The sequence below is a fragment of the Vigna umbellata genome, chromosome 1, assembly GCF_029865625.1.
Source record: "Vigna umbellata cultivar VRB3 chromosome 1, Vumbellata_1.0, whole genome shotgun sequence".
NCBI lineage: Eukaryota > Viridiplantae > Streptophyta > Magnoliopsida > Fabales > Fabaceae > Vigna > Vigna umbellata.
In genome coordinates this window covers 100,959,781-100,984,679 of record NC_142165.1, presented here as the reverse complement: position 1 = coordinate 100,984,679, position 24,899 = coordinate 100,959,781, and the positions used below count along the sequence as shown (strand labels likewise).

The 24,899-nt window shown below is 28.4% G+C and overlaps 2 protein-coding genes across 7 annotated transcripts; one reads left to right on the top strand and one right to left on the bottom strand.

Moving 5' to 3' along the window:
* Nucleotides 1-4,025: 4,025 nt before the first annotated feature.
* LOC148206973 (uncharacterized) lies at nucleotides 4,026-8,949 on the bottom strand. 5 transcript variants are annotated; one of them, XM_088105182.1, is made up of 4 exons: nucleotides 8,355-8,834; nucleotides 7,577-7,800; nucleotides 7,182-7,442; nucleotides 4,026-4,368 (listed from the first exon to the last, which is right to left on the bottom strand). In XM_088105182.1, the coding sequence occupies exons 1-3, from the start codon at nucleotides 8,650-8,652 to the stop codon at nucleotides 7,182-7,184; spliced, it is 783 nt and encodes a 260-aa protein (XP_087961308.1). In that variant the 5' UTR covers nucleotides 8,653-8,834; the 3' UTR covers nucleotides 4,026-4,368. The 5 variants fall into 5 exon arrangements, with proteins under 5 accessions (XP_087961308.1, XP_087961307.1, XP_087961306.1 ...); XM_088105181.1 differs by lacking the exon at nucleotides 4,026-4,368 and adding an exon at nucleotides 6,732-7,048; XM_088105180.1 differs by lacking the exon at nucleotides 4,026-4,368 and adding an exon at nucleotides 6,732-6,914.
* A 5,047-nt stretch (nucleotides 8,950-13,996) lies between these two features.
* Nucleotides 13,997-17,914, top strand: LOC148206972 (serine/threonine-protein kinase PBL34-like). 2 transcript variants are annotated; one of them, XM_088105176.1, is made up of 6 exons: nucleotides 13,997-14,467; nucleotides 15,361-15,680; nucleotides 15,781-15,916; nucleotides 16,602-16,735; nucleotides 16,813-16,936; nucleotides 17,123-17,914. In XM_088105176.1, exons 1-6 carry the CDS (start codon nucleotides 14,326-14,328, stop codon nucleotides 17,569-17,571), a joined length of 1,305 nt encoding a protein of 434 aa, XP_087961302.1. In that variant the 5' UTR covers nucleotides 13,997-14,325; the 3' UTR covers nucleotides 17,572-17,914. The 2 variants fall into 2 exon arrangements, with proteins under 2 accessions (XP_087961302.1, XP_087961303.1); XM_088105177.1 differs by having other exon boundaries at nucleotides 14,301-14,395.
* The last annotated feature ends 6,985 nt before the right edge of the window (nucleotides 17,915-24,899 follow it).

Sequence of the window (24,899 nt, the reverse complement as noted above, 5' to 3'; positions counted from 1 at the left end):
TAAATAGCTTAATCATGACTAATCTGATTTTAAAACAGTTTAAACACGACCAAAAATATCCTTAAATTTGAGTTGATTCACGAAATATAACGAGTCCAGTATTTAATTATATATATAGATAATAAATAAATAAATGATTATGCTTTATTTTCTGAAACATATGATTCACTTAATGTGGGTGGGGTTGCTTGTTTGTTTTTCCAGCTCTTCAAAATGCGTCTAGAAAAAGCAAAAGTGTATCATGCAATAACAAAATAAAGACTGACGCTTGCATTTTACATGGTCCACTATAAATAATATTATTCTTTTCCTTTTGTAGAAACAAAATAAGACAAAAATTGCTAATTTAATTGCCCCTAATAGATAAAAATTGCACACTAAATTAAAATTACTAAGTTAATTTACGTATTGTCAAAGTGACATATAAAAAAAATTACAATGACATATTTATATGGATCTCTGTTATATATAATGTAATATATGACATACCTATTAGCATCACATTCGGACGTGTTGCCAACTTGACATGCTGCCAACCCATAGGTTGAGATAAAGACTAATTAATAGGATAACAATCATTAATAGAAAGTTAATATATAATAATTTATAAAGTTTTATATTTATGATTTAATTAGAAAAAAATATTAATTTTGAAATGAAAACTTCCATAGGTTCAGTTTGAGTCTGAGATGCAATAATTTAGTTTGTGGTGGATGTCATCCACGATTTGAGTCCACTTACCTATAAACTTAGTGTATACAAAGTGATACGTCTAACACTTTATAATTTTTCCATTTCGAAAGATTGGTTCTGCTATAATTTTTCATTTATCGAGCTGATAAGATCTTTTCATCTAGAAAAGATGGCATAGCCTTAGAAGTAAAGTTAGCTGAAATGGGAGATAGGATTAAATTAATATATTTTTTTCAAGATATGTTAGATGAAAACTATAATCCATAACTTCAAGTTATTAATTTACTAGAAATGGGAAATCAATTCCCACAATTTCTAATACAAGTATTATTTATTCTTGAACTCGAAAAGGATTAATTTTACATAAATAGAAAATTAAAATAAAATTAATTAAATTTATATGTATCGCAAATTTATATATATATATATATATATATATATATATATATATATATATATATATATATATATATATATATATATATGATAAGATAATTTCATTTATCTATGTGAATAAACTCGTGTACACCTTAATAAGTAATTAGGTATAGAATTTTCGTGATAAAAATTGGTGACTTAACTCATGGGTTCTCATATTTTTGTTTTTTATATAGAAGTAATAAATAATCAAATGGTCTTAACCACCGACTTTATAAGAGGGAGGTTGTAGTTTGAGTATCTTAATCATGTTAGATTTATTGTTTTCAAAATTATTTTTTTAATACAAAGTTAGAGGTCAATATTGTTAACTATTAAAGGAATGTGGTTGTTGTATCATTTGTTTATATACAAACTAAAGTAATAGTAGTAAAACAAGATTATTCATACTACCAGAGAACATTAATAACTTTACATAGTTATTAGATATTAAAACGATATTAAAATAACTGTTTACTTTAAATATATTATTTTGTTTTTAAAATTATTGATCAAAATTCGGTTACTTACCTATATAAACACGATTTAAATAATTTAAGAAAAATATATGAATGTTGCACTTATAATATGTAAAATTGCACCATTTAATATTTTTCTAAAAAGATGTAAAATTAATTTATCAAATCCTTGAATACTTAACATTATCTTAAGAAATAGTAAGTTGAATAAAAAAAATCCCAACTATCTCAAATGCTCATTTCTTACTGAAAAAAAATTAAAACCTTATGAGCAAGGGTAGGGTAGGTTGAGACACCATATTCATTTGATATGATTTTTATAACAAGATGAGGAGAAATAATGTGTCATATGAGTATAGAAGTGTCAAATAATATTTTCTCAAAACTTATATGAGAAAAATAAGTGAGTTTGGACACATGATCTCTTTTTCTAGTTAAATACTCCTTCTACTTCTTTTAATTCAAAATAGTTTCTTCTTCTCTATGGACAATCAATCGTTTTCTTCACAATTCACCTTCCATTCATTCGTTTCTTCTAAATGTTCAAGAACTGCAACATCTCTTTCTATGTCATTTTCTTTTTCTTCATTTTCAAATCTTTTATTTGCTTCAATGTATGATCTTGCTCATGATTTTTTTGTCAGAAACAGGGATTTTGATTTCTAGAACTCCAAGAAGAAAAAAGAAACTTCTGCGCAACTTCTGACTCTAAAGCCACATGTCCCCATACAAGAAAGTGTGACTTTCTCCCATCTTAACTTGGACGGAAGCAACCTTCGTAAGAAGAATTGGATCCACATTAAAACTTAAAGTTTAGAAATTTGATTGCAAGAGGGTCTTTCTTAATGAAGAGTATTGGGTAAATTTTTTTTTCTTCTTTTTTTTTTTAAATGTTTTCTATTTTTCTTACCAAGAAATTTGTGCTATATTTATTCGAGTAAATATAACACAAGTTTCTTGGTAAGCATAAATAGAAAAGATTAAAAAAAAAGAAAAAAAAAACTTACCCAATACTTTTCATTAAGAAAAATCTATCTTGTAATGAAATTCCTAAACTCCAAGCTTTCATGTGGATTGAATTCTTTCTAAGGAGGTTGTTTTTGTCCAAGTTGAGATGACAAATAGTTTAGTGTCTAGGGACATGTGACTTTAAAATAAAAAACTGTACCGAATTTTCTTTTTTTTTCTTGGAGTTCAAGAAATCAGAATTCCTATTCCTGATAGAAAACAACAATGAACAAGATCAAGCAAATAAAATGTCTGAAAACAAAGAAAAAGTAAGTGACATGAAGAGAGATGATGCAGCTATTGGACATTTGGAAGAAAGAATGGAAGATGAATTATGAAGAAACAAAAGACAAGATTGTTTATCCGTAAAGAAGAAGAATCTGTTCTAAATTAAAAGAAGTGGAAGGAGTATTTAACCAGAAAAAGGGACAAACTCACTCATTTTTCTCATGTAAATTTTTATTTTTGAGTAAAAAGAAAGAACATTTGAAATAGTTGAGATTTTTTTTTATTCAACTGTCTTTTTCTTACCATCGGTAATTGGGTTGTTTTTTTATATCTTTGTAAACTTTTTTGAAGTGTTTTGATTTCTGTATTTTATTCTACCTGTTTATTTTATTGGATAGTTTAATATTATAATTTATAGTTAAATAATTATTTTCGATTATCAAGGTTCACATTTTTTTTCATAGTTAGAAAGGATATGAATTTGAACTTTTAAAAATTAATAATTAATATTTTGTAAAGTAACTTATATGCTTGATATTTAGGATGTTCTTCTTAATTATGACAATGTTAGCTTAATTAAAAATTAATAATTAACAAAATTTATATACCAGAATGAATATAATATAAATTTGTTAAAAAATTGCTAAATCGCAAACAAATTAAATCAGCTGTCAGGTAGGTGGTTCAAGCTTCAATTTATTAAAATCTAAATTGTAAATGGAAACAAATTGAAATACTTACCATCAGTAACATCAGTAAACAAGTGGAAACCAACAATTGTTTGAGAGTTTATATTTTGTTCAACAATTTTCAGTAGATCTCCTTTTTGTCTCTAATGTTTACCATGAGTGATTAAAAGAATACTCCTTTATTAATGTTATATATTACAGATATTTTTTCTGATAAGCGTTTTTTTATTGTAATTAGTTATTTTAACTTTAAAAAGAAGTTACTTAAATACTAAAATTATAAGAATTTGTCACGTATATTAAAAGAAAACTAATAACTCATTTACTTATTGCTTATCTAGATACTATGCCAATATAAATTATGAAATTGGATACTATGTGTTAACTATTTAAACGTCGTCAATAAAAAAGAACCAAATTGAATATAAATTACGAAATTAGGAACTATATTGAACATTTGAAAAAAACAAGTCCCACATCCAACAAAATTGACGAATATAGAGACCAAAAATGATATTAAGTCCATTCAAAATAAAATTTATTCAAACTAAACAATAATCATTAAAATAAAAGTTTTGCACTCACTCCGTCCTCTCATAAGGTATAAGAGACATGGTCATGGATCTCCTTCGAACCTACCCACTTCGTGATCTATTTGAAGAACATTTTGATACTCTTCCTCTTCAACTACATGTTCCTCAACTACAAGCTCCTCAACTACACAGTTCTCTACATGAACATCGATATCAACTTTTGCACCCTTCTACGAGGTGGAGCTGTAAGTTTTTTTCTTCCTTCACCCTATGGAAAACTTTCCCTCGGATAAGTAGATACACCTCGAATTCTTGTCATTTCTATCAAAAATTAATTCATTAAATAAAACACAATTAAAAAATTAAACAACACAATAAGTTAAATAAATTATAAACGAATGCAAAACTAAACAAAATTTAATTAAAACTAAAATTATATTAAATAAATTATTAATATATCCAAAAACTAAACAACAATTAATTAAAAATAAATTAAATTCAATAAATTATAAACTCATCCAAAAACTAAAAAATGTTAATCAAATAAATATTAAATGATATAAATTACAAACCTATCCAAAAACTACTAAAAAACTAATTAAAAATAAATAAATTTTAATAAAATCAAACAGATTTAATTAAAAAAAATTAAACTCAATAAATTATAAACCTATCTAAAAGTTTAAAAAATTAAATTATATAAATTACAAAACTATCAAAAAACCAACAAAATTAATTACAAAATATTAAATACAAATTTGTTATATTAAACAAAAATAAAACAAAACAAATTAAAAATTCTAATTCTATAAATTATAAACCTATCCAAAAATTAAAATAAATAATTAAAAAAATTAATTATATAAATTACAAACATATCCAAAAACTAAAAAAATTATTTAAAAAATAATTAATTAAAAACATATTAAATTAAATAAATATAAATTAAAAAAAACATTGAAGGATTCAAGAGATTTCTAGATTTAACATTTTCCAACATTCAATCATGCAAATAAAATTCGTTCAAATCCAAACTCTAATCTCAAAAATTAACCATTCATCATATAATCGTATTATATCATCTCGTAAACTAAAATCGAACAAAGACAATGAACCACCAAAGACAACGAAAGTCAAAAGTAGACCAAGAAAGAGAAGAAAAACAAAAGAAAGCATGTACAGGAGAGGAAAAGAGGAAAAATAGGGTGTTGCTCTCTCCACCACCCCAAGTGCTCTTACACCTCCTCACTATTTTCTTTTATTCCAAAAATATTATACACCTCCCCACCATTTTCTTTTATTCCAAAATTATCCTACACATCCCCACCATATTCAATAATCTTTCTCTTTCTCTCTCTGCATTATTGGTTCAGATTTAAACTTGTGATATATTGCAAAATTTTATTTACACTTTCCCTTAAATAAGCTTGATTGAATCTTATTTTCACTGTTCAATATATATTTTTTTTCTTCAAATCACTTAATAAATGGTAAAATTTTGTTCTAAATTTCTAAAAAAATGTTTATATATATGTGTTTTTTTTACATTTAATATCTATAATTTTTAACATTATATTATGTTTTAACTTACCGACATGTTTGACTCAAATAACTTGAATAAAATATTTAATTTATTAGATAAATAATATAAAAATATTATTAAATATTTAAAATATAAAAGAAAAGTTATTTGTTAAAGATTTGATATTTATTTAGTTCTTTCATCATGTTAGTATATAATAATAATAATAATAATAATATATTATTTACTATTAATATTATTATGTTTATTATTTTGTATTTGCATGTAACCTTTAAGTTTATAATTTTATATTTTGCAATATATCACAAGTTTAAATCTAAGCAATACTCCATTAATGTAGAGAGAGAAAGATAAAGATAATGCTCCATTAATGTAGAAAGAGAAAGATTGTTGAGGATAGTGGAAAAGTGTAGGGTATTTTTGAAATAAAAGAAAATAGTGAGGAGATGTAGAGTATTTTTGAAATAAAAGAAAATAGTGGGAAGGTGCAGAAATACTTGGGGTGGTAGAAGGAGCAACACCGGAAAAAATATGGAGAAGGACTTAAGAATTTGAAAAGAAGAAAATGAGAAAGGGAGATCCAGGAAGAAGATTAAAGAAGAAGAGAGATTAGGATTTTGAAAAAGATACAAAAATTATGGTAAAGATAATTTTTTTTACCGAGGGTACTTTTGTCAGTCAAAGAAAATAGGGAGGTACAGGGAGAAAGTGGTGAAGGTTCAGGGAGAAGCCCTCCTCCCTTTGTTCTCCAGAAGGTTTCTTGACCATATCTTTTTCCTCTACTTTCTCGCCATTTTCTTAACCTAACTAGGTAGTGAGAGCTTGTGACTATGTATCTCAAGTTTTCCGTTCCTATAACCATTCTCTCCTCTTATCCAGGATTTTTGCTAATCTATGCTTCTGGAAACAATCTTTTTCGTCTTCTTAAGGAGCTTTAATACAAATAACATGTTAAAAACTATAAATAATTTTAATAATCAAAATTATAAATTTAAAATGTTAAATTAAAAACAATGAAACCAAAGTAAAGACTGGTTAATATTCTTTGCCAGTGAACCCTTATGACCTGATATGATTTGAATAAATAAGAATTAGTAGTCATTTACTGGGTAATGCGTAAGTTATATAAGTTAGAACAACCTTTTAATTCAAGTATCTAACCACAATCTTTATTAATTACTCCAAACCCACCATACCCATCATGTATGTGAACAATTCATTACAGAATGACTGCAAAAAATGACAGATTCACTCTTCGCACCAGGTGGTAGTCCTTTTGTCTCAGCAAAAACATGATCGGTCCTTACTTATGAATCGCTAGAAGCTTCACAAAAACGATGGTAGCAGCAGAAAACACCAATAATAGACAGTCAGACACAATCTATATCACAAGGGGCTTACTTGAGGCAAGCCATATCAAATCTCCTAACATCCAAAATATTGATCACATGGGGGAATCTACATCAAAAAGCTAATAATTTATAAGTAGGATAGATTTTTATTTTTTTTTACCGAATCATTAAATATGAGTTAATTGTGTCTTCTTCGTGATCACACTTAAACTACAAAAACAGCCAGATACACTTGTTACCTAGAAAACATCTGGATGAAAACGCCCAGGGATGGAACTGCTTTGCTCTGCCTGCTTTAGGTGCATTGTCAGTGCATAATTGTTTACCTCTAAAGCTCTTACTTGTTCCTGGTACTGTGACACTAATTGCTTCAATTGCTGCAACTCTACATCTCTGTCTTCATATTCTTTCTGGCGTTCGTGCTGAATACAGATAGCACGCTTCAGAATCACATTTTCTTGAACAAGGGCCTCCACCTGTTCCTTCAACGCCGTATTTTCCTGATGTAAACCAAACAACGAGTACATCATATCACAACCAATGACTTTTATTAGATGGAATTGAAAGAGCATTTGAGCTCGGTATTTAGGTTGAAAATAACAACGCTGAGAAACATATAGCCATAATAAATAACCTGGTGGAAGTTTCGCTCTGTTTCAACACTTGTTCTCATGCAAATTGACTTCTCCAAAGCCTCTAACATTTTTGATGCTCGAGCTTTGGCGTCATCCATGTTTGAAGCATTCATCATTTCTTTAACAAAAAGCTCCACCCATTCAGCACCATTTGTGGGATAATTTTGTCCAGTAACCGGGTCCTCAGAAGCTGAAACTTCTGCATCATATTGCCCTTCACCTACTAAAACAACCACTTCTTCCCATCAATATCCGGAAATGTCATTTGTTTCATCAAACAACAAAATAAATCAAGGTTCAGACTACCAAAACTGACCTAATATAACAAATCATACATTGTAGGGGGGTGGCCTAGTTCATGAGATCAGGAATTGTTTTCTGTTATATGCATTACCATCTGACTATCATGTCCAATAACGCAACAACAAATAGCTCAATATAGGTTCAATAACAACCATTAGAATAGACATTACACTGTCTTACATTTAGATGAATATACTTCAGAACTAAAACTGACCTAACATAACGAATAATACAACTTGTATATAGTTTGATTGAGCATGAAGTAACAGTGAAGAGACTAAAAAAGTGTTAATAATTTATTGTGCAAAGAATTTATACTACCTGTCCACAGGGCATATATATTGCTAAATTATATACCTGTTTCACTGGAAAATGCCTTGAAAAAACCGAAAGTATAAAAGACAGAAAACAGAAGCATCATTTAATGCAAATTACAGTTATGGTCAAATTGCAAGAGGTTTAAAGGTAACAAACTTTGCGATTGAAGAGTAGCATCAGATGCAGTAGGAGTGGAACGAAGAGAAGGAGGTGTTGATGCTCCTAAGCGAAGCTGGTTTAAGCTTCTGATAGCGGAGTCGATGTCGTTGCCGCAATCTTCGAGGGCTTTCTCGAGGAGGTGGTTGTCCATGTCAGGGAAGAAGGCGGCGAGGTGGTGGAGGAGGGAAGAGGGAGAGAGGCGAACCGGGGAAGAAGAAGAAGAACAACGGATCCTCTTTGGAGGAAGCTCTTGGAACAGCGCTGATCTCTTCCCGCACACTATGATCGCAGACATGTTTCGATCCTCTGCTCACTCCGCGTCCGATCCGCCGCCGCCGCCACCCACACAACAACCGCTCATGCAATCCGCCGCTGAATTACCTCCGATCTCTCCTATTAATAACCAACCAATATAATAGATAGGATTGGTACACAGGGAATCAGGGAATAATTTGTATATCTATGTTTCTACACACGCCTTACCTTTCTACTGTTCCAGCCCATCTCAAGTATTCAATATATCTGGTGTTTTCAACTAAACATGTAATTTATTAAATATATATTCAATATTTTTTCTTTAATAAATATTCTTCTTTGAAATATTAGTTTTAAACTTGGGAGTAAGCACCTTGGGAGTAAGCACGTTTACGTGTTTATAAAAAAAAATGGAGTTTCTTAAAGTTTTTTCTCATCGTTTAGAGTGTAGATACACGGTCAAAGGTAAAAAATTAAAATTATTATTAATTATTGTTGGTTTATATATATATATATATATATATATATATATATATATATATATATATATATATATATAAACAAAATTCATTAATCATTTATTTTAATATAGTAGTAATTATATTAATACTTTTAATAAAAATTTAAAATTAAAAAAGAAAAGACAACTACCCCTACGAACTAGTTTTCAATAAAGAGATTGAGGTGCAAAGGAAAAACAGGTTTGAAGGAAGAAAAAACCAATAAGAAAGGGTTTTGCTGATTCCAATAATACTTTTACTATGTTCAACTCAATTTTTTTTATTGTTTTCAAAGAATTAACAAATGTGTTTGTATTGTGTCATAATTAACTAATCCCATTTCACCGCACAACACAATAAAAATACATTTATACTATGTAATCAAATTAAATATAAAACATATTACATGCTATTCAATAATAACTGAATTACTAGGGGTATAAATTACATTTTAATTGAAATTAAATAGATGATTGCACAAACCATTTTTTTAAACAAGGTCAAATATGTGTTGGACAACAAATAGATCGCATGTCAATGACACTAACAAAATCTTAGAAATTAGATGGCGGACTGAGAAGGAATTAAAATTATACAATTGCAATATTTATATGAGTTAATTTGCTTAATTAAAACTTGAGATATCAAACTAGAAAAAAAAAATATTCTAAAGCAACTAGTTATGAACTGTCTATAATAATTAAGACTCCTGCAGCATTCACTAATTACTAATTTTAAGCTTTTTATTAGTTAAGTTTAGGTAATAGTAATTTTAAAAAGAAAAAAAAAATCCATCAGATAGAATCATTAAGACACCTTCAATAGTTTAAGAAATCATAGTTTAAGAAATAATTAGAATATATATCAAGGATAAAGCACGCAGTGAAATTGACATTGCAGCTAACTATAAAGTTGATTAGGAGGTTAAGAGTTGGTGCTGGTCCTGACTTGGGAAGAATTACTGGTTAGAGAAGATGGGAAGAAGATGAACCATATTCTTCTATCTCTCTATTGATGTTGATGCTTCACTCCACGCAACTCACGGAACTATGTTACCTTAAGTGCTTCACCCTCTTTCAAACAATAAAAATAAATTACTCTTTCTGTTAAGTTTTACAATTTCAGTGTCACTGTTCCAAAACCTTAGCTCTTTCTTCCCTCATCTTGTTTGTGTTAGTGAAGAGAATATATGGTGGGAGCAAACGACAGGACCCACAAACTTAGTGGGGGCAATTCGCATCACTCCTTTTCATCAAGCTTTGTCAAGTTGAAAGCATAGTGTAGAGAATAGGATCTTAAATTGCTTTTGATCTCCCCAAGCATCATAGAATACATTTTTGTTTATAGTTGGTTCATGAAATGACTCTTCACCAAGCAACCTCACTCACTCTTTCTTTCTCTTCTTCTCCCCCATTCCATTTTTCATCTATGTAGGAATCTATCCCACCCTAGAGAGAGAGAAAGAGTGATGGGATTGCACTCAAAAATGCTATTGACCATCTTTCTATTAGTTTTGACCCAACAATAATATTATCAATCTCACTCTTTTGGTCACCGTTACTTAATTCACGCCTAATTTTAAGTTTTTGGCTATCATTTTATTAACCAAAAACTCATTTTGTCCTCAAAACACAAAAAGTCTAACTCAAAACCTTTATTACCCTTGAATGGTTCAACTTTTCCATCAAGCTGAATAACAATACTAACAGAAGTGTTGTTTGTAAGCATTCTTCTAGAACAATATCAGCCTATAGTTTGAGTTTTTCTGCTTACCACCCATTAACAAGAATCTGGAATGATGAAACTAGCAACATAGATCAAGAATGATCCCAAATGCGTTCTTTTCGTTCATTATTTTATTCAATCTTGAAAACACGTCAGGTCTAGAATCTAGATAATGGCTATTTGTAAAGTTGTTTCTAGATTTTGATAAAAATTGGGAAAGTGTTTTTAAAATTCCAATGCACAATTAAGAAAATGTTATTTTATAATAATTTTAAACATATATCATGTTACTAACTGATGTAGTGGGGGATGTTGTCCGTGATTGTGGTACAATTTCTCAGGAACAATGTTATTTTTACATTATTTCTTCTATAATAAAGAGAAAAAAAATGTAAAATAATATATTCTTTTACACTGGGAGATAATGTAAGTTAACTAGTCACTGAATGGACAGAAAAATAAATATTACAAAACTAACATTATTTTTTGAATTATTGCTTTTGTGGCACTGTCAAGAGAATTTTGTGATTATATAAAATACTCATAACAGAAATTATATGCAGTACTCGCTTACATCTTTATAATGTAAAGAGTGGTTATTGATATGTTTTTCGCATGATTATATATTATAGGAGTTAAATATATTTTCCAATAGTATGATTATAAAATTTATATTTTTCTTTTGAATTAAATCATTTTATATTATTTTGTAAAAATAATGTAAAACATTATTTTTAATAAATGGTATGTCCAACATTTTTTAAGTAACATAAAATTTATAAAGAAAATAATTTATATTTTAATTTGATAATAAAATGTGGTATTTTATAATAATTTTAGAATGAACAAAAATTTAATCTAACTTTTAAATATTTTTTTGTTTTATATAAAAAATGAATCAAATTCATTTCAGAAAATATTTAAATCAATGGAGTTGACATAGATAAAAATATCAGTTCTAAGTTTTATTTTTAAAACTTATTTATATCTGACATAACTAAAATATTATTAGTTAAACAAAATTGACTGAATAACTAAAATATATATTTAAAATTTTAATCTTCTTTTTTATGTAATCAACTTTTTATTAAATTTAGCAATAAAATAAAAAAATATAATCTATTATAGAAATAATTATGAAAATCATACATAAGTTTTTATTAAAGAATATATATATATATATATATATATATATATATATATATATATTAAAGTTAAATATACTTTTTTTAAAAGTTAATATCAATAAAAGTTTAAATAACTCGCTCATATTGACTTTTAGTTTAAAGTAAATTGTCAAATTAACTTAATAAGTTAAATAATTATATATTTTTTTTAAATATTAAATTCTACTTCAAATGAATTCACTGAGTTGAACTCATTCAGACCTAATAAAAAACTATGATAATAAAAAACTACAAAAAAACTCAATAAAAACATAATTTCTCAAACATATTCAATACTTACTCTAAAAGGGTAATTTTGTTTCTCTCTTATAATATTCCCTTTTTGAGACTTTAAAAAGACTAAGATGGTCTTTGAAATAATGAAAGAAAATACCATTATTAAAATTGTTTGTGTTATGAAATTAAGACATATTTCACACTAAATTAGGGAGAATACTTCAAAAAATATATATTTTTTATTTCTTATTTACATTTTAAATTTACTTCACTTGGAGATCACTGTGACTTGACATGTTAATTTGATGTCATATATGATACACCACCTCATGATAGCTACCGAAACTAACTAACAAACTAATTTAAACATTTATATTAACATTAATAATATAATATAGGTTTAAGTGTTAAGTATAAAGTTGAGTATGTTTATTTCAGTTTTTAATACTTTTTTATGATATATTGAATATTAAAAGATTTATATTTTTAATCAAATAGGTATCATCTAACTTTTTTAATTAAATAACATACTGTTAACATTTCATTAATTTATTAGATTATTTTATAATTCTATATTTTAATAATAATATCAAATAAAATTGATTGATATATGATGTACGTGTTTTGTTTTTTATTTTCAATAATTCACTTTCTTATTTCATGCTTGAAAATTATTATAATTGTATTCAGCATATGAACTAATAGATATAAGATTAGAAGTTGATATATATATTGAAGACTAACAATATATTTTCATACAAAATAAGTGTTTTTTATCTGACTATTTAAATATAATATTGAAGAATGCTCATTTTATACGTTATGTGTTTGTGAAAGAACAATGTTATCAATTTTTCTTACTGTAAATTAATTATCAAGATTAAAATATATAAATTATGTAATTTTGGAAACAACTGGCTTCATTTAAGTGATATTGTAATTTTAAATCGAACTATTAATGTATTATTCTACAACCAATAGTTATTTCTCTTATAAAAGATTATTCTCTTATTATATTACATTATATATAGAGAGATACTTTAATATTATTAGCAATTTTACATAAAATATAATTTTTTTTATTAAATTATAATTATGTAAAGAAGAGGTTTATCAAAATTGAATAATTATAGTTTTATAAGTGCGCATAATAATAAATATTAAATAATATAATAATAAACGAAACCTGTAGGAAGGGTGTTATAGTATCAACTATTCTTCCTTCAATGATACATAATTCAGGCATGTGACTTATATACTAAACCAGGAAAAAAATATTCTATAAATTTCTCTGTTTCAAATAAAATCACAACGGAAACAAAAACAGGCAAATTACAACATAATCATTGGAACAGTTGAGCAGCAAAATTTGTTGTCTACTGTGACACGTAACATCATATTCTTTGCGGGCACATTATTCAAATCTAATACGAACAACATTATCTTAAAAACTGATTGATTGACAATACAAAAAGTATTTATATTAATACGTACAAAAATTAAAACCCATTGTAAAACTTTGATAATTAGTGGACAAAAAACAAAATGATGAAGTAAATTAAGAAATTGTTGCAAAAGTTATAATTCAAAACAGACAGTAGAAGAAAAGGTGGAAATATAATGTTAAAGAAACATAAAGTAAAATACATGGTTCTGTGTAATGAATAAAGAAAAGTATGCGTATCAGCTGTTTGAAAATATGTGGTACTTGTTTTGTGGGTATAAAAGGTTGATGAATGAATGAATGGCGGTGAAAGGCACGAAGGAGGCACTCCAAAAAAATGCTAAAACTTTGTTGGACATGAGGTTTTATGTTGTGTTTTGGTAATTTCAAGCACAAAGGTAAAAACAGAGGGTGAGAGAGAGTGTGTGTGTGTGTGAGAGAGTGTCCCATTCCCATCCCCCACACAAAAGGTGGTGGGAAAAAAGTTCTTTTTGTACACACTGCGATGATGGCGATGATGATGCCTGCAATCTCCAACACAAACACAAACACCATCTCTTTCTCTTCTCTCTCTCTTATCACTCTCTTCTTTCTTTGAAGCCAACCATGGTTAACATCTTCTCCCTCAGTCCGTGATTAATATGAAAGTTGTGAGCATGGAGACAGAGAAGAAGTGCGGTTGCTGGGCTGTCCTTAAACGCGGTGTTAGAGGTGCGTGCAAACCTTCAGCTTCCAGAGACTCTGCTAACACTATCCCTCGTACTAGTCTCGTTTATGATGCAGGTACATACACAACACAACATAAACAATTTTTTTCCACCTTGGAGAATTCTTCATCTTCATTGTGAATCTCAACCACTATATTGTTTAGTGTCACTCCTCTCTCTCTCTCTCTCACCACTGAATGAAGTTTCAAGTTTGGCCACACCCCATGAGTCTCTTCTCTGCTTTTGTTTACTTTCTTCTTTTCTGAAGCTTAAAGTTTCTTCTTCCTTCTAATTCGGAAATAAAAGTTTGTGGTTTTGCAGTACCTTATTTAGAATTTGGGCCTGACTTATCCCCGACAAACTTGATTTGTAAACGGAGAGATGCATAAGCTATATAAGCTCTTATTAGGCACAGTCTTTAGCCAATGTAGGACTTGATTTTTTCGAAATACCTGATTCTGGGTTTGCTTGAAATCATGGAGTTTTCTGGGATGGTTATTTTTTTATATAAAAAATGAACTTTCTGTGGCAGGCATTTTTATGGAGTTTAATTATGACGTGGGTAGTTAAAAAGATGGATCTTTTTCAGCTTTATCGATGTGCGTTCTCAGAACCCTTTTCTCCATCTTCTTGTTTCAGACACTGTAAGCATAGCTAACTGCATGATTCCTTCGAAGGAACGTGGGGTGGTGCGCAGAGCAAACTGAGCTATTCCCCCTTGTAAAATTCAAAAGGATTTATATTTTTCATTTCCGTAGAGAGTGAATGGATTTTCTGGAATTTGAAGCTTTATAAATTTTGTGCTTGAAAGTAGAAACTAAGGATTTATTTAATCCGTTGTGATATGATGGTTTCGATTGCATTGTCAGATCCAAAACCAAGCTAAATGCAATTATCAGAAATCTTATTCATGAGTATTGGGAATTTCAAGAAGGAAGCCTTCACATTCTTTATTTTTTACTGATGCAGCAAGCGAAACAAGATACCTGAATGCTAGCAATCGAGAACTTTGTCCTCCCCTCGAAGCTCGATTATCTTCTGATAACCCTGATCCCCCACCCCAGGAGAACAAGGCTGCATGCCAGCTCCTTCAATTTTCATTTCAAGAACTTAAAGCTGCAACTGGAAATTTCAGACCTGATAGCATTCTTGGGGAAGGTGGCTTTGGTTATGTTTTCAAAGGATGGATTGAGGAAGATGGAACCTCGCCAGCTAAACCTGGGTCAGGGATTACAGTGGCTGTCAAAAGCTTGAAGCCAGATGGCCTTCAGGGCCATAGAGAATGGGTGGTTAGTAAAATATCTGCTTTGGGTTAGTAGATTGGTGTTGTAATGTGATGTTTAGGATAGGTTGGAGATTGAATTGTAACATGACATTTTGTTGATGCAGGCTGAAGTTGACTTTCTTGGACAGCTTCACCATTCTAACCTTGTGAAACTTATCGGTTACTGCATTGAAGATGATCAGCGGCTTCTTGTTTACGAGTTTATGACCCGTGGAAGTCTAGAAAATCATCTATTCAGAAGTTAGTTTCTGCCTTGCCTTTCCTTTCTTTTCTACGTAGAAATTATGAGGACTGCTACATATCTGAGATTATGTGGTAACAGTTTCCAGGTTTCCTGCAAAATCGTTCGATTGCTATTGCTTGAATAATAAACCAAAACTAATGAAGTGATCTGCTTTTGTTAATCTGTGACTTGATGCAACATTGTAGAATTCTTTCTTCACCAGCATATATTTTGCATTTCTTTTTCCCCTTGTAGGAATTATTTACTGGAGCAATTAGTGTGACTTGTATCACAACTGATTATTGTCTTATTTATATAAAAATTAAAATTAGCTAGCAAAATGTTATGCCATTATCATGAAGTGTTCTTGAGTAGTAGCAAATGACTTTATATGTTAAAAGGATAAAATTATGCATTCTGTGGTTATTGAAAATACTCCATAGAATTAACCACATAAAAATATTACTCGAGGATATTAACAGGAAATTTCATGACTTCATACTCTTTCTGTAATCTTTTCTGTATCATCTAATAACTTTTTCTTTTCACTATTTATTTGCCTTCTCCCCTCATTGCTTCCATATTCTTGATGATGATGATGATAGATCTGGCATACCTTACAACTAGTTATTCTGTTCTGGTCCCTTTCCTCTTGATCACGGTATCTAACAATTAAAGTCCCGATTTTGCCACAATTTGAAGGAACCGTACCTCTCCCGTGGCCCAACAGGGTTAAGATTGCCCTTGGTGCAGCAAAAGGATTGGCCTTCCTCCACAATGGTCCAGAACCAGTCATTTATAGAGATTTTAAAACATCTAATATTTTGCTGGATACGGTACGTGGTTACTGAAATAATCCAATCAGTTTCAGAGAAGTTTGTTTTATTACTTATTAACATGTCGTATCTTACAGGAGTATAATGCAAAGCTTTCAGATTTTGGTCTAGCAAAAGCAGGACCTCAAGGAGACAAAACACATGTTTCTACCAGAGTAGTTGGAACTTATGGTTATGCTGCTCCAGAATATGTCATGACAGGTAAGAATGAAACTCTTTAAAGCTTTGGATATGCTGTGGTGAAAGTTGTATTATGGATTACAATTTCTGCTACAGCGCAGACATTAAGGCAGCGCATGTTCATCTATCCAGACACCTGTAGAAGTCTTTCTAAGACCTATGAGAACTAAACAACTGCATGATTTTCTGTTTGTTTTCTTTTACCAGGGCACTTGACTGCTAAGAGTGATGTTTATAGCTTTGGAGTTGTGTTGCTTGAGATACTAACAGGAAGAAGATCAATGGACAAGAAGCGTCCGAGTGGGGAGCAAAATCTTGTTTCTTGGGCTAGGCCATACTTAGCTGACAAGCGAAAGCTGTACCAGCTTGTGGATCCTCGCCTGGAGCTAAATTATTCTCTAAAAGGAGTGCAGAAGATTTCCCAGTTAGCTTATAGCTGCCTCAGCAGAGACCCTAAATCTCGCCCCAACATGGATGAAGTTGTGAAAGCGCTGACTCCATTGCAGGGGCTTAATGACCTTGCAATTTTGTCTTATCACTCTCGCTTGTCCCAACAAGGGAGACGGAAGAAGAAAGATGGAACTCCACACATCACATACACACAATCCAAGAGCATGAGGGCCTCTCCTTTGAATACCAGCAAGCAGCATCGGTGAGACGAAAAAAATGGTCCTCTTCTTTATTGCTGGCTTAATCATTGATTGAAACCAAGGTTGGAATGCCTCCTTTGTTGTTGTTGTGTGGAGATGGACATTTCAAGCTTACATATTTTTTGGGTGTTTAAAATATGTCAGGGCCAGAAGAATGAGGAAAGAGTGATGAATGATGATACATTGATTTTATTTGAGCTCTTTTATTAGGGAGCTAACCATCAATATGCAAAGAAACTTGTCATTTGCTTATGCTGTAACTGAGAATTCCCCTGTATGTATATGAAATGCCTCACTTCTCAGAATGTCTTTTTCAGCGACCTGAATCGATTGCATTTTTCACTGGTTATACTACTTTAATTCCAGATTTTATGCATCTTTAAATCTATTGAACCAAATGCCTCACTTCTCAGAAAATTTGTTTGCTACTTATATCTTCAGCAGCATTTATCGTAGTAAGTATTCATTGTATATACTTTTAGGAGATTAAGGCCACTAAAAGCAAAGTTGTTCAACATCTTCTATTGTTTGGACAGATACTTGTTGCAGGCCAGTATATGTCCGATTCTATATTCCAATTGGGTAATGTTAAAGAAAAATATCCACGCGAATCAGTATATATACTTGATACCAACATTGATAGCATATATGTCTTTGTGCATAGCATAACTGTCTGTGGACTGTATTGTCTTAATATCTGTCTTGCTTGATAATTTGAAATGGGAAAAGGAATCTGAATTTGCTTTAATTTATTCGTTATTGTAAGAAAGGTAGTCACAAAGTTTCCTTTTGATATCAAAGCAGCAATTATATATAGAATCTGCTTACCGTCAGTAATTTGAAACTTATGCCATTCCTAGCATCAATCATGCTGTAATCTTTCGTAAGCTCGCACCGTTCCTTTTGAAGATGCCTGGCATGAGAGAATAGGTTTCTGTTCTTTTTTATGGGCACATGATTAGGCTTTTTTCTTTTCATTGATTTGACATTATAGATAATAAAGGTGTCCCGACCAAATTGAGAATACTTTGATAGACCATGTTGCCCCCATCTCTATAGTTTTGTCACATGCAACTCATCCATTGCTCAAATTAGAAAAATCAAGACAAAATTTCGAGGCTTAACAGTGAGGAATTCACCTTGGTAATGATGACACGGGATTTAAGTTTATGATTGTGCGTATAATGCTAACTAGCAACCACACATCACCAATTTTCTCATACAACAATTACCTTTAAAGAACAATTTCTCACACTGAACTTTTATTCTTGGCCAAAGAAGTTTTTGAAACACAATGCTCTTGCAACTTCAAGTTGTTTGGTGCATACCCTTTTTGGTACAAGTTTTCTTGATTTTCACAAATACCCTTTTAAATCAATATTTTTTTCTCAAAAAACAGTGTCCAGCACAGAGTTGATCTGATCATGGATCATGGAGGTGTATGCCTTTTGACAAAAGAAACTGAGACATGTATGTACTACTTACTCACCCCTGGTAGCAAGATTCTTAAGGTTACAACTTACAATATTTACCTCAGCAATATTAGAGGTCTGAGACAGGACGCATGCTTGGTAAAAAACAGGTAAATATCCTCGTTAACTGGGGACAAATGAATAGTACAATGGCAACCCAATCACTGTTATAGGCCCTGCCAAAAGTCTGTGATGTATCTTTATTATAGTTGTTAAAGCTACACTTACAAAATCCAATTCATTTCCTGCACGAAAGAAACCCAGTGAATACCATATCGTGACAAGAAGATAGAAAAGTAAAAGGCAGGAAAACCAGCAATAATGCCTTCTCAGTGGTTACTTAGGTGGCGACGAAAACTTTTTTCTCTCCCCTTATTATACCAGCATGTGCATATCCAAGATAGTGGCAAGAAGATTCACTGGGCAATTATTTAACCTGTGTGTACTCAAATCATAAGTAGGCATGGTTTAAGACCAAAACACATTACCTAATTAATATATCAGCATGCATATTAATATGATCATTCAAATATTGGACTAAATATCTACCAATCTTTGACCTTATCTTGTCACTATTAGGATAAACCAAATGTATCTGTATAGTCCATTATTGACACTATGCATTGGTCCTTCAGGTAAACAAAAAATTAGGCTCCAAATACAGTTAGCTAGGGTGGGTTGGACCAGGAAGCAGTGTGAGTGAGAAAACTAACACTAACACTGCAATCAAACAAACGATGGGAAAAAAAATGGAACATAATGATACCAGATTCCCCTCCTTGCTTTTCTGAAACAATGAGCTTCTGGTTATACGGTTCAATGGGCAAAACTCCTTATCTATTATTACTGTTCTTTCCTTTTCCCCCTTTAAGAAAAAAATTGTCAGAATTGTGCATCATTTCTTTGTTCTTGTAAGATAGTCCATATCCTCTGGTACGTGCCAGTGTGTTTAAAAAATAAAAGATTTATACATGTTGATGATGTTTAGTTCCCAGAAAGTTCATTGGAATCTTATCATTTTGAACTAAAATTAGATCCTTGTTGCCATACATATCATGATTATGACTTTCTGCAAGAACTTCCAAAGTAAGTAGCAACCTTCTTGTTTGAGGGTCAATCTGGTTAATGCCCATGACCTTGAGAGAAACTATGTTACAATAACATATACTAATGTTTGTGGGCTTCAATGTGATCAAATGTAATCATTCATGTTTCATTGGGTTTGGGTTCAACTGGGTTTTATCTGTAGGAACATGGTTTAAACCAACTCTACTTATTCGATTTTCGTATTGCTCAACCTTTTTCTTTAACAAAATTTCCTATTATCTAGGTAAAGTTTTAAAAAACAAAATTACAAATTTAAGTCAGGTGGTCATTTTAAATTGGTGGTAACCTAGTTAACAAATTTACTAATTTTTTTTCCACAATGAGTTGGACATTTAAATGATAACTTTATTTTCTTTTTATCTTTTATATGCGTACATTTAATTTAAAAAGTTGATTTATATTATTATAAACTAATTATAAATATGTTAAGTAATTAATTAGAAACACTTGGTTTATATTTTATAATTATAATAGTATTGTTTTTAAAAATAAAAGTTAGATATTTATTTATTTCAAAATGAATATAGTTACTTTTTAATGATAAATTTTAAATGCTTTTTTTTGCTCAAGTTAATCTTTTCATTATAACCGGTTTATTAATGTGATTCAAAAGAGTTAAACAAAACTGAAAAAATAACGGTTAATATTTAAAATTTTATGTTATTTTCAAAATAACCGTAAACTGTAGAAAATAATTTAAAATTTGCATTAATCGAAAGTAATATACATAATATTTATTAATTTTTAGATTAAAAATGTTTATTGCATTAATTAAAGTTATTGATGTGATTTATTGAAATTTATTTACTTAATTATTGATTTAAAATCCATTGAAATGTGTATATTTATTTTTTTCTCCTTTGTAAATTAAAAGTTAAAAACAATATTGAAATTAATTATGAAAAAATCTTAATTAATTTTTCATAAATATTATAATATATTTATAACTTTCATTCTCCATCTAAGTTATCATAATTAAGCATTTAATTTTAGTAAATTGAACACTTTATTTTATTCATTTATGTCGAGGAATTTAGCTTTTTTCTAAATGAAATTTAAAATATAAAATCATTTTCGTAAAAGATATCATAGGTTTACGGTAACCAATCTATATTTTTACTTAGTTTTTAAATAGGTATTTTAACTATGTATATGAAATAATTTTATCATAAATTTAGTATTGCTTTCGTTTTTCTTACTTAATAAAATATTCATATAATAACATGTCTAACGTTAACTTATTTAAAATAAGTTATAGTTGACTTGCTTATATAATATTTTTCAATTATTTTATTTTTTAAATTACATAAATAAAACTCACAAGGAATGGTCAATTTTAGCTTAAATAACGATAAAAAAAATTCAAAATTTATTGTTAAAACACAACGAAATACATAAAAAAATAATTAAGTTTATAAATTTATTTTTAAAATAACAATATTATAATTAAAAAATATAAATGAAGTGATTTCAATTATATACATTAATTTTAATTTATATGTTTATTATTATTTTACAGAAGTATAATATTATATATATATATATATATATATATATATATATATATATAAAATTAAGAAAATGATCAAGTAACTGCTCTCGACAAACAAAATCCATTTCAATTAAAGATAAATAAAGTTTTCAATTAAATAATTATTTGAAGAAAAACAAATTTTTAGATGAACATTTCTTCATATAATGTCAACCCTACTTTTTAAAACTTATGCTCAAACACCTAAATTCATTAAGAAATTGTCACATTTTGGGTCAAAAACCACCTTCTTTTATATAAATATCAGAAATTCAATTTGCACTTTTTCACAACTTTGAATCTTGATGTAGCCACGATATAATTTATTAAATATTTTTTATCTTACAATATTAGATAGTATATACAACTTTTAACAGTTTATTTATTTAATAGTACAAAGTTTTCAAATTAAAATAGATTTTAATATTATATCATAATTCTTAAAAATTGGTTAATTATGAATTTTTCTGCTGCCTCAATTAGGCTAGCAATGAAACTCACACACAAGAAATAATGTTCCTTTGTTTAAACTTAAATCTTAAATATTTAACGTTTACAAAACAAATTTAACTTCTTCAAAAACATTATGTGAGACTTGAAAAACAGTTATAGCAAAACTCTTAAATTTATTGAGAATCCAAAAAACTCTCTCATTAATTTGATTAATATGTTAATAGTACAATAAATGGAAAAGAAAACAGAAGAATAAATTATCTCATAAACTCTGGGTTTTATCCATTGTTGTATTGTGTTTCTGTACATACCATTTAATTAGTTATTTAGATTTAAATAAATAGAAATTTTCTATTTTCTATTATTCTAGCGGAAATTATAATGTTTTTACGAACAAGTAAATTATAATTCTATTCTTTTCCTTTCATCTTTTATCTCATTTTCTTTGTCAACAAAATTATTAACATAAATTTTTCAAAGGTATTTTTCATCAAAATTTCATTTATTCTTATGAATTAATTAAAAGTCATTATCTGATGCATAAAAAAAAACGCTTTTATTTTTTACTTTTCTAGCAAATATTTTATTCCCCTCTTTGAATAGATGCCATAATAATTGTCAAAAGAATTCCAACTGAGTTGATTGAGCAGGCGTATTTGTAATTTCTTTTAAAGTGTGTTCAATTTCAATGAATTATAAAAATGTTACAGTAATGTCTTTTAAAATTTCCAATATAATTAAGAGAAAATATTTTGATGTTATTTTTAAATTGAGTGTTTAATGTATTAAATATTTTTATTATGAAATTATTTAAGTCAATATTTTTAAAAATATTCCAGTTTAAATATGAAGTTATAAAAATATAATGCATTAAATACACAATTACCCAATAGAATAAACTCAAATTGTGTATTTACTATTTGCAATTTCTAAACTATATTCTTCAATTTGTAACTTATACAAAATATACTGAGGAAAGTAAATTTGTTAGAACAGCCTCTTGTTTGAAGATATAATTTGAATCAATTAGTGATGTGAAAATAAGTTGTAACCTACAAATCACCACGAATTTAAGTCCCATTGGATTTAAAAAAATATATAATTTTTTTAATTATATTATAGATGGTGATAAAGAAGAAGATGTTTCAAAAGAGAAAAAAATATTATAAATTTATCTATTAAAGACTCTAATATTATAAATGAACAATTAATAAAAAATTATCAATATTAAAAACTTATTTGTTCGTCTTTTGTACATATTTTTTTATTACGCTTGGATTGTATGATACTTTTTTTTAATTGTCTTTATCAGAATAAGGTTTATTTAGATTTGAATTAAAAAAATTGTAATTTTTTTATTTTGAAAAAATTTATAATTAAATGAGCTAGTAAGTCAATCTGTTTAACCCACTAACACATGTGGTCGATCTGGGTTTGAGTTTTTTAAACTTGCTAATAAGTAAATCGAGTTGAGTTAACTCATTAAGTGACCAATCCGTGGTGGACCGGGCCGGATCGAGCCGTATTACGCGTTTTGACATCTCTATAGTCAATCATATTACCAATATTGGTTTACAAAGTTAAAATACGAGTGACACATTTCCTTAAAACATAAAGCATTTATGTTGTTTTTGAAAAAGATTAATGAAAATATTTATTGATTACATTTTATTTATTTTTAATATTACCATACATTGTGAATAAAAAATAACTAATCTTCTTACTTTTATTAAAAATAGTAACTAATATCATCTTAAAATTTATAAATAATATATAAATAAATAATGAATAATATCATTTATGCCTCGTATTATATCCTAATCATGTTAAAAGTTTTATGTTGTCAATCAATAGAAGAATCATCGTTTACATGAATTTTAATGTAGTTATTGTAAAAAATGATAAACTTATCATATGAAACAAATTATTATTGAATAACATTGTAAAAACTCTTTATATTATCAAAACATAAATTATTTATTCTTAAGAAATTAATTTAAATAAATAACCAATTAAGTTATAATATTGGTCTAAAAATTGATACTATGTTTTAAATTATAAATACTTTTAAGACAAAATGAGAAGTTTAAGGAAATTTTTTATTAATTTTCACTCAATTTTAACAATGTTTGTATTTGAAAGGCCCACTTCTTAAAACTAGTATGATACATATAGTTGGATGAACAACCATCCAACTTAACATTATTAATGAATAATTTTGAAGTAAAACATTACATTACTATAATCACAAATTCAAACCAAAATAGTAAAAAATAAATTAATTCTATGCTATATTAATTAAAAAATCAACTACACACAACAACATAATAATAGAGTTCCAGAAAATCAGGGAAAATGATTTTAATTGATCATTAACAAATATACACTTTGTATAATAAATTTTTAATTGATCAATTAAGAGTTCAATTATAATAAAATTTATTTACATTTAAAAATAATATTAATTTAAGTCATCCTCATCCATATTCAACGGTAAACGGTCAACCAATTCAAACCCCTAGAAAAAAAACTAAAACACCTTCTAATCAAATCAGACCCACTATATATAAAAGGAAAAAAAGTAATCACTTTGTAACCAAATTTGAATTTTCATAGTTTATAATTTCTCAATTCAATTTTTTTTAAATGGTTCCATTTTGAAAATCCATCTAAAAGTAATTAACCTTCAATAAACTCATTTATCCTATTTAATGTTTCTCTTATATAATGTGGAATTTAACCATTAATCACATAGAAAGATGTACATGAAG

Excerpts from the sequence above, each read along its gene's own strand:
- LOC148206972 (XM_088105176.1), top strand. The coding sequence starts at position 14,326 with ATGAAAGTTGTGAGCATGGAGACAGAGAAGAAGTGCGGTTGCTGGGCT. Across the intron at positions 15,681-15,780 it reads AGGGCCATAGAGAATGGGTG|GCTGAAGTTGACTTTCTTGG; the intron begins GTTAGTAAAATA and ends TTGTTGATGCAG. Across the intron at positions 16,937-17,122 it reads TCCAGAATATGTCATGACAG|GGCACTTGACTGCTAAGAGT; the intron begins GTAAGAATGAAA and ends TTCTTTTACCAG.
- LOC148206973 (XM_088105178.1), bottom strand. The coding sequence starts at position 8,652 with ATGTCTGCGATCATAGTGTGCGGGAAGAGATCAGCGCTGTTCCAAGAG. Across the intron at positions 7,801-8,354 it reads TGCTACTCTTCAATCGCAAA|TAGGTGAAGGGCAATATGAT; the intron begins GTTTGTTACCTT and ends TGGTTGTTTTAG. Across the intron at positions 7,443-7,576 it reads CAGAGCGAAACTTCCACCAG|GAAAATACGGCGTTGAAGGA; the intron begins GTTATTTATTAT and ends GGTTTACATCAG.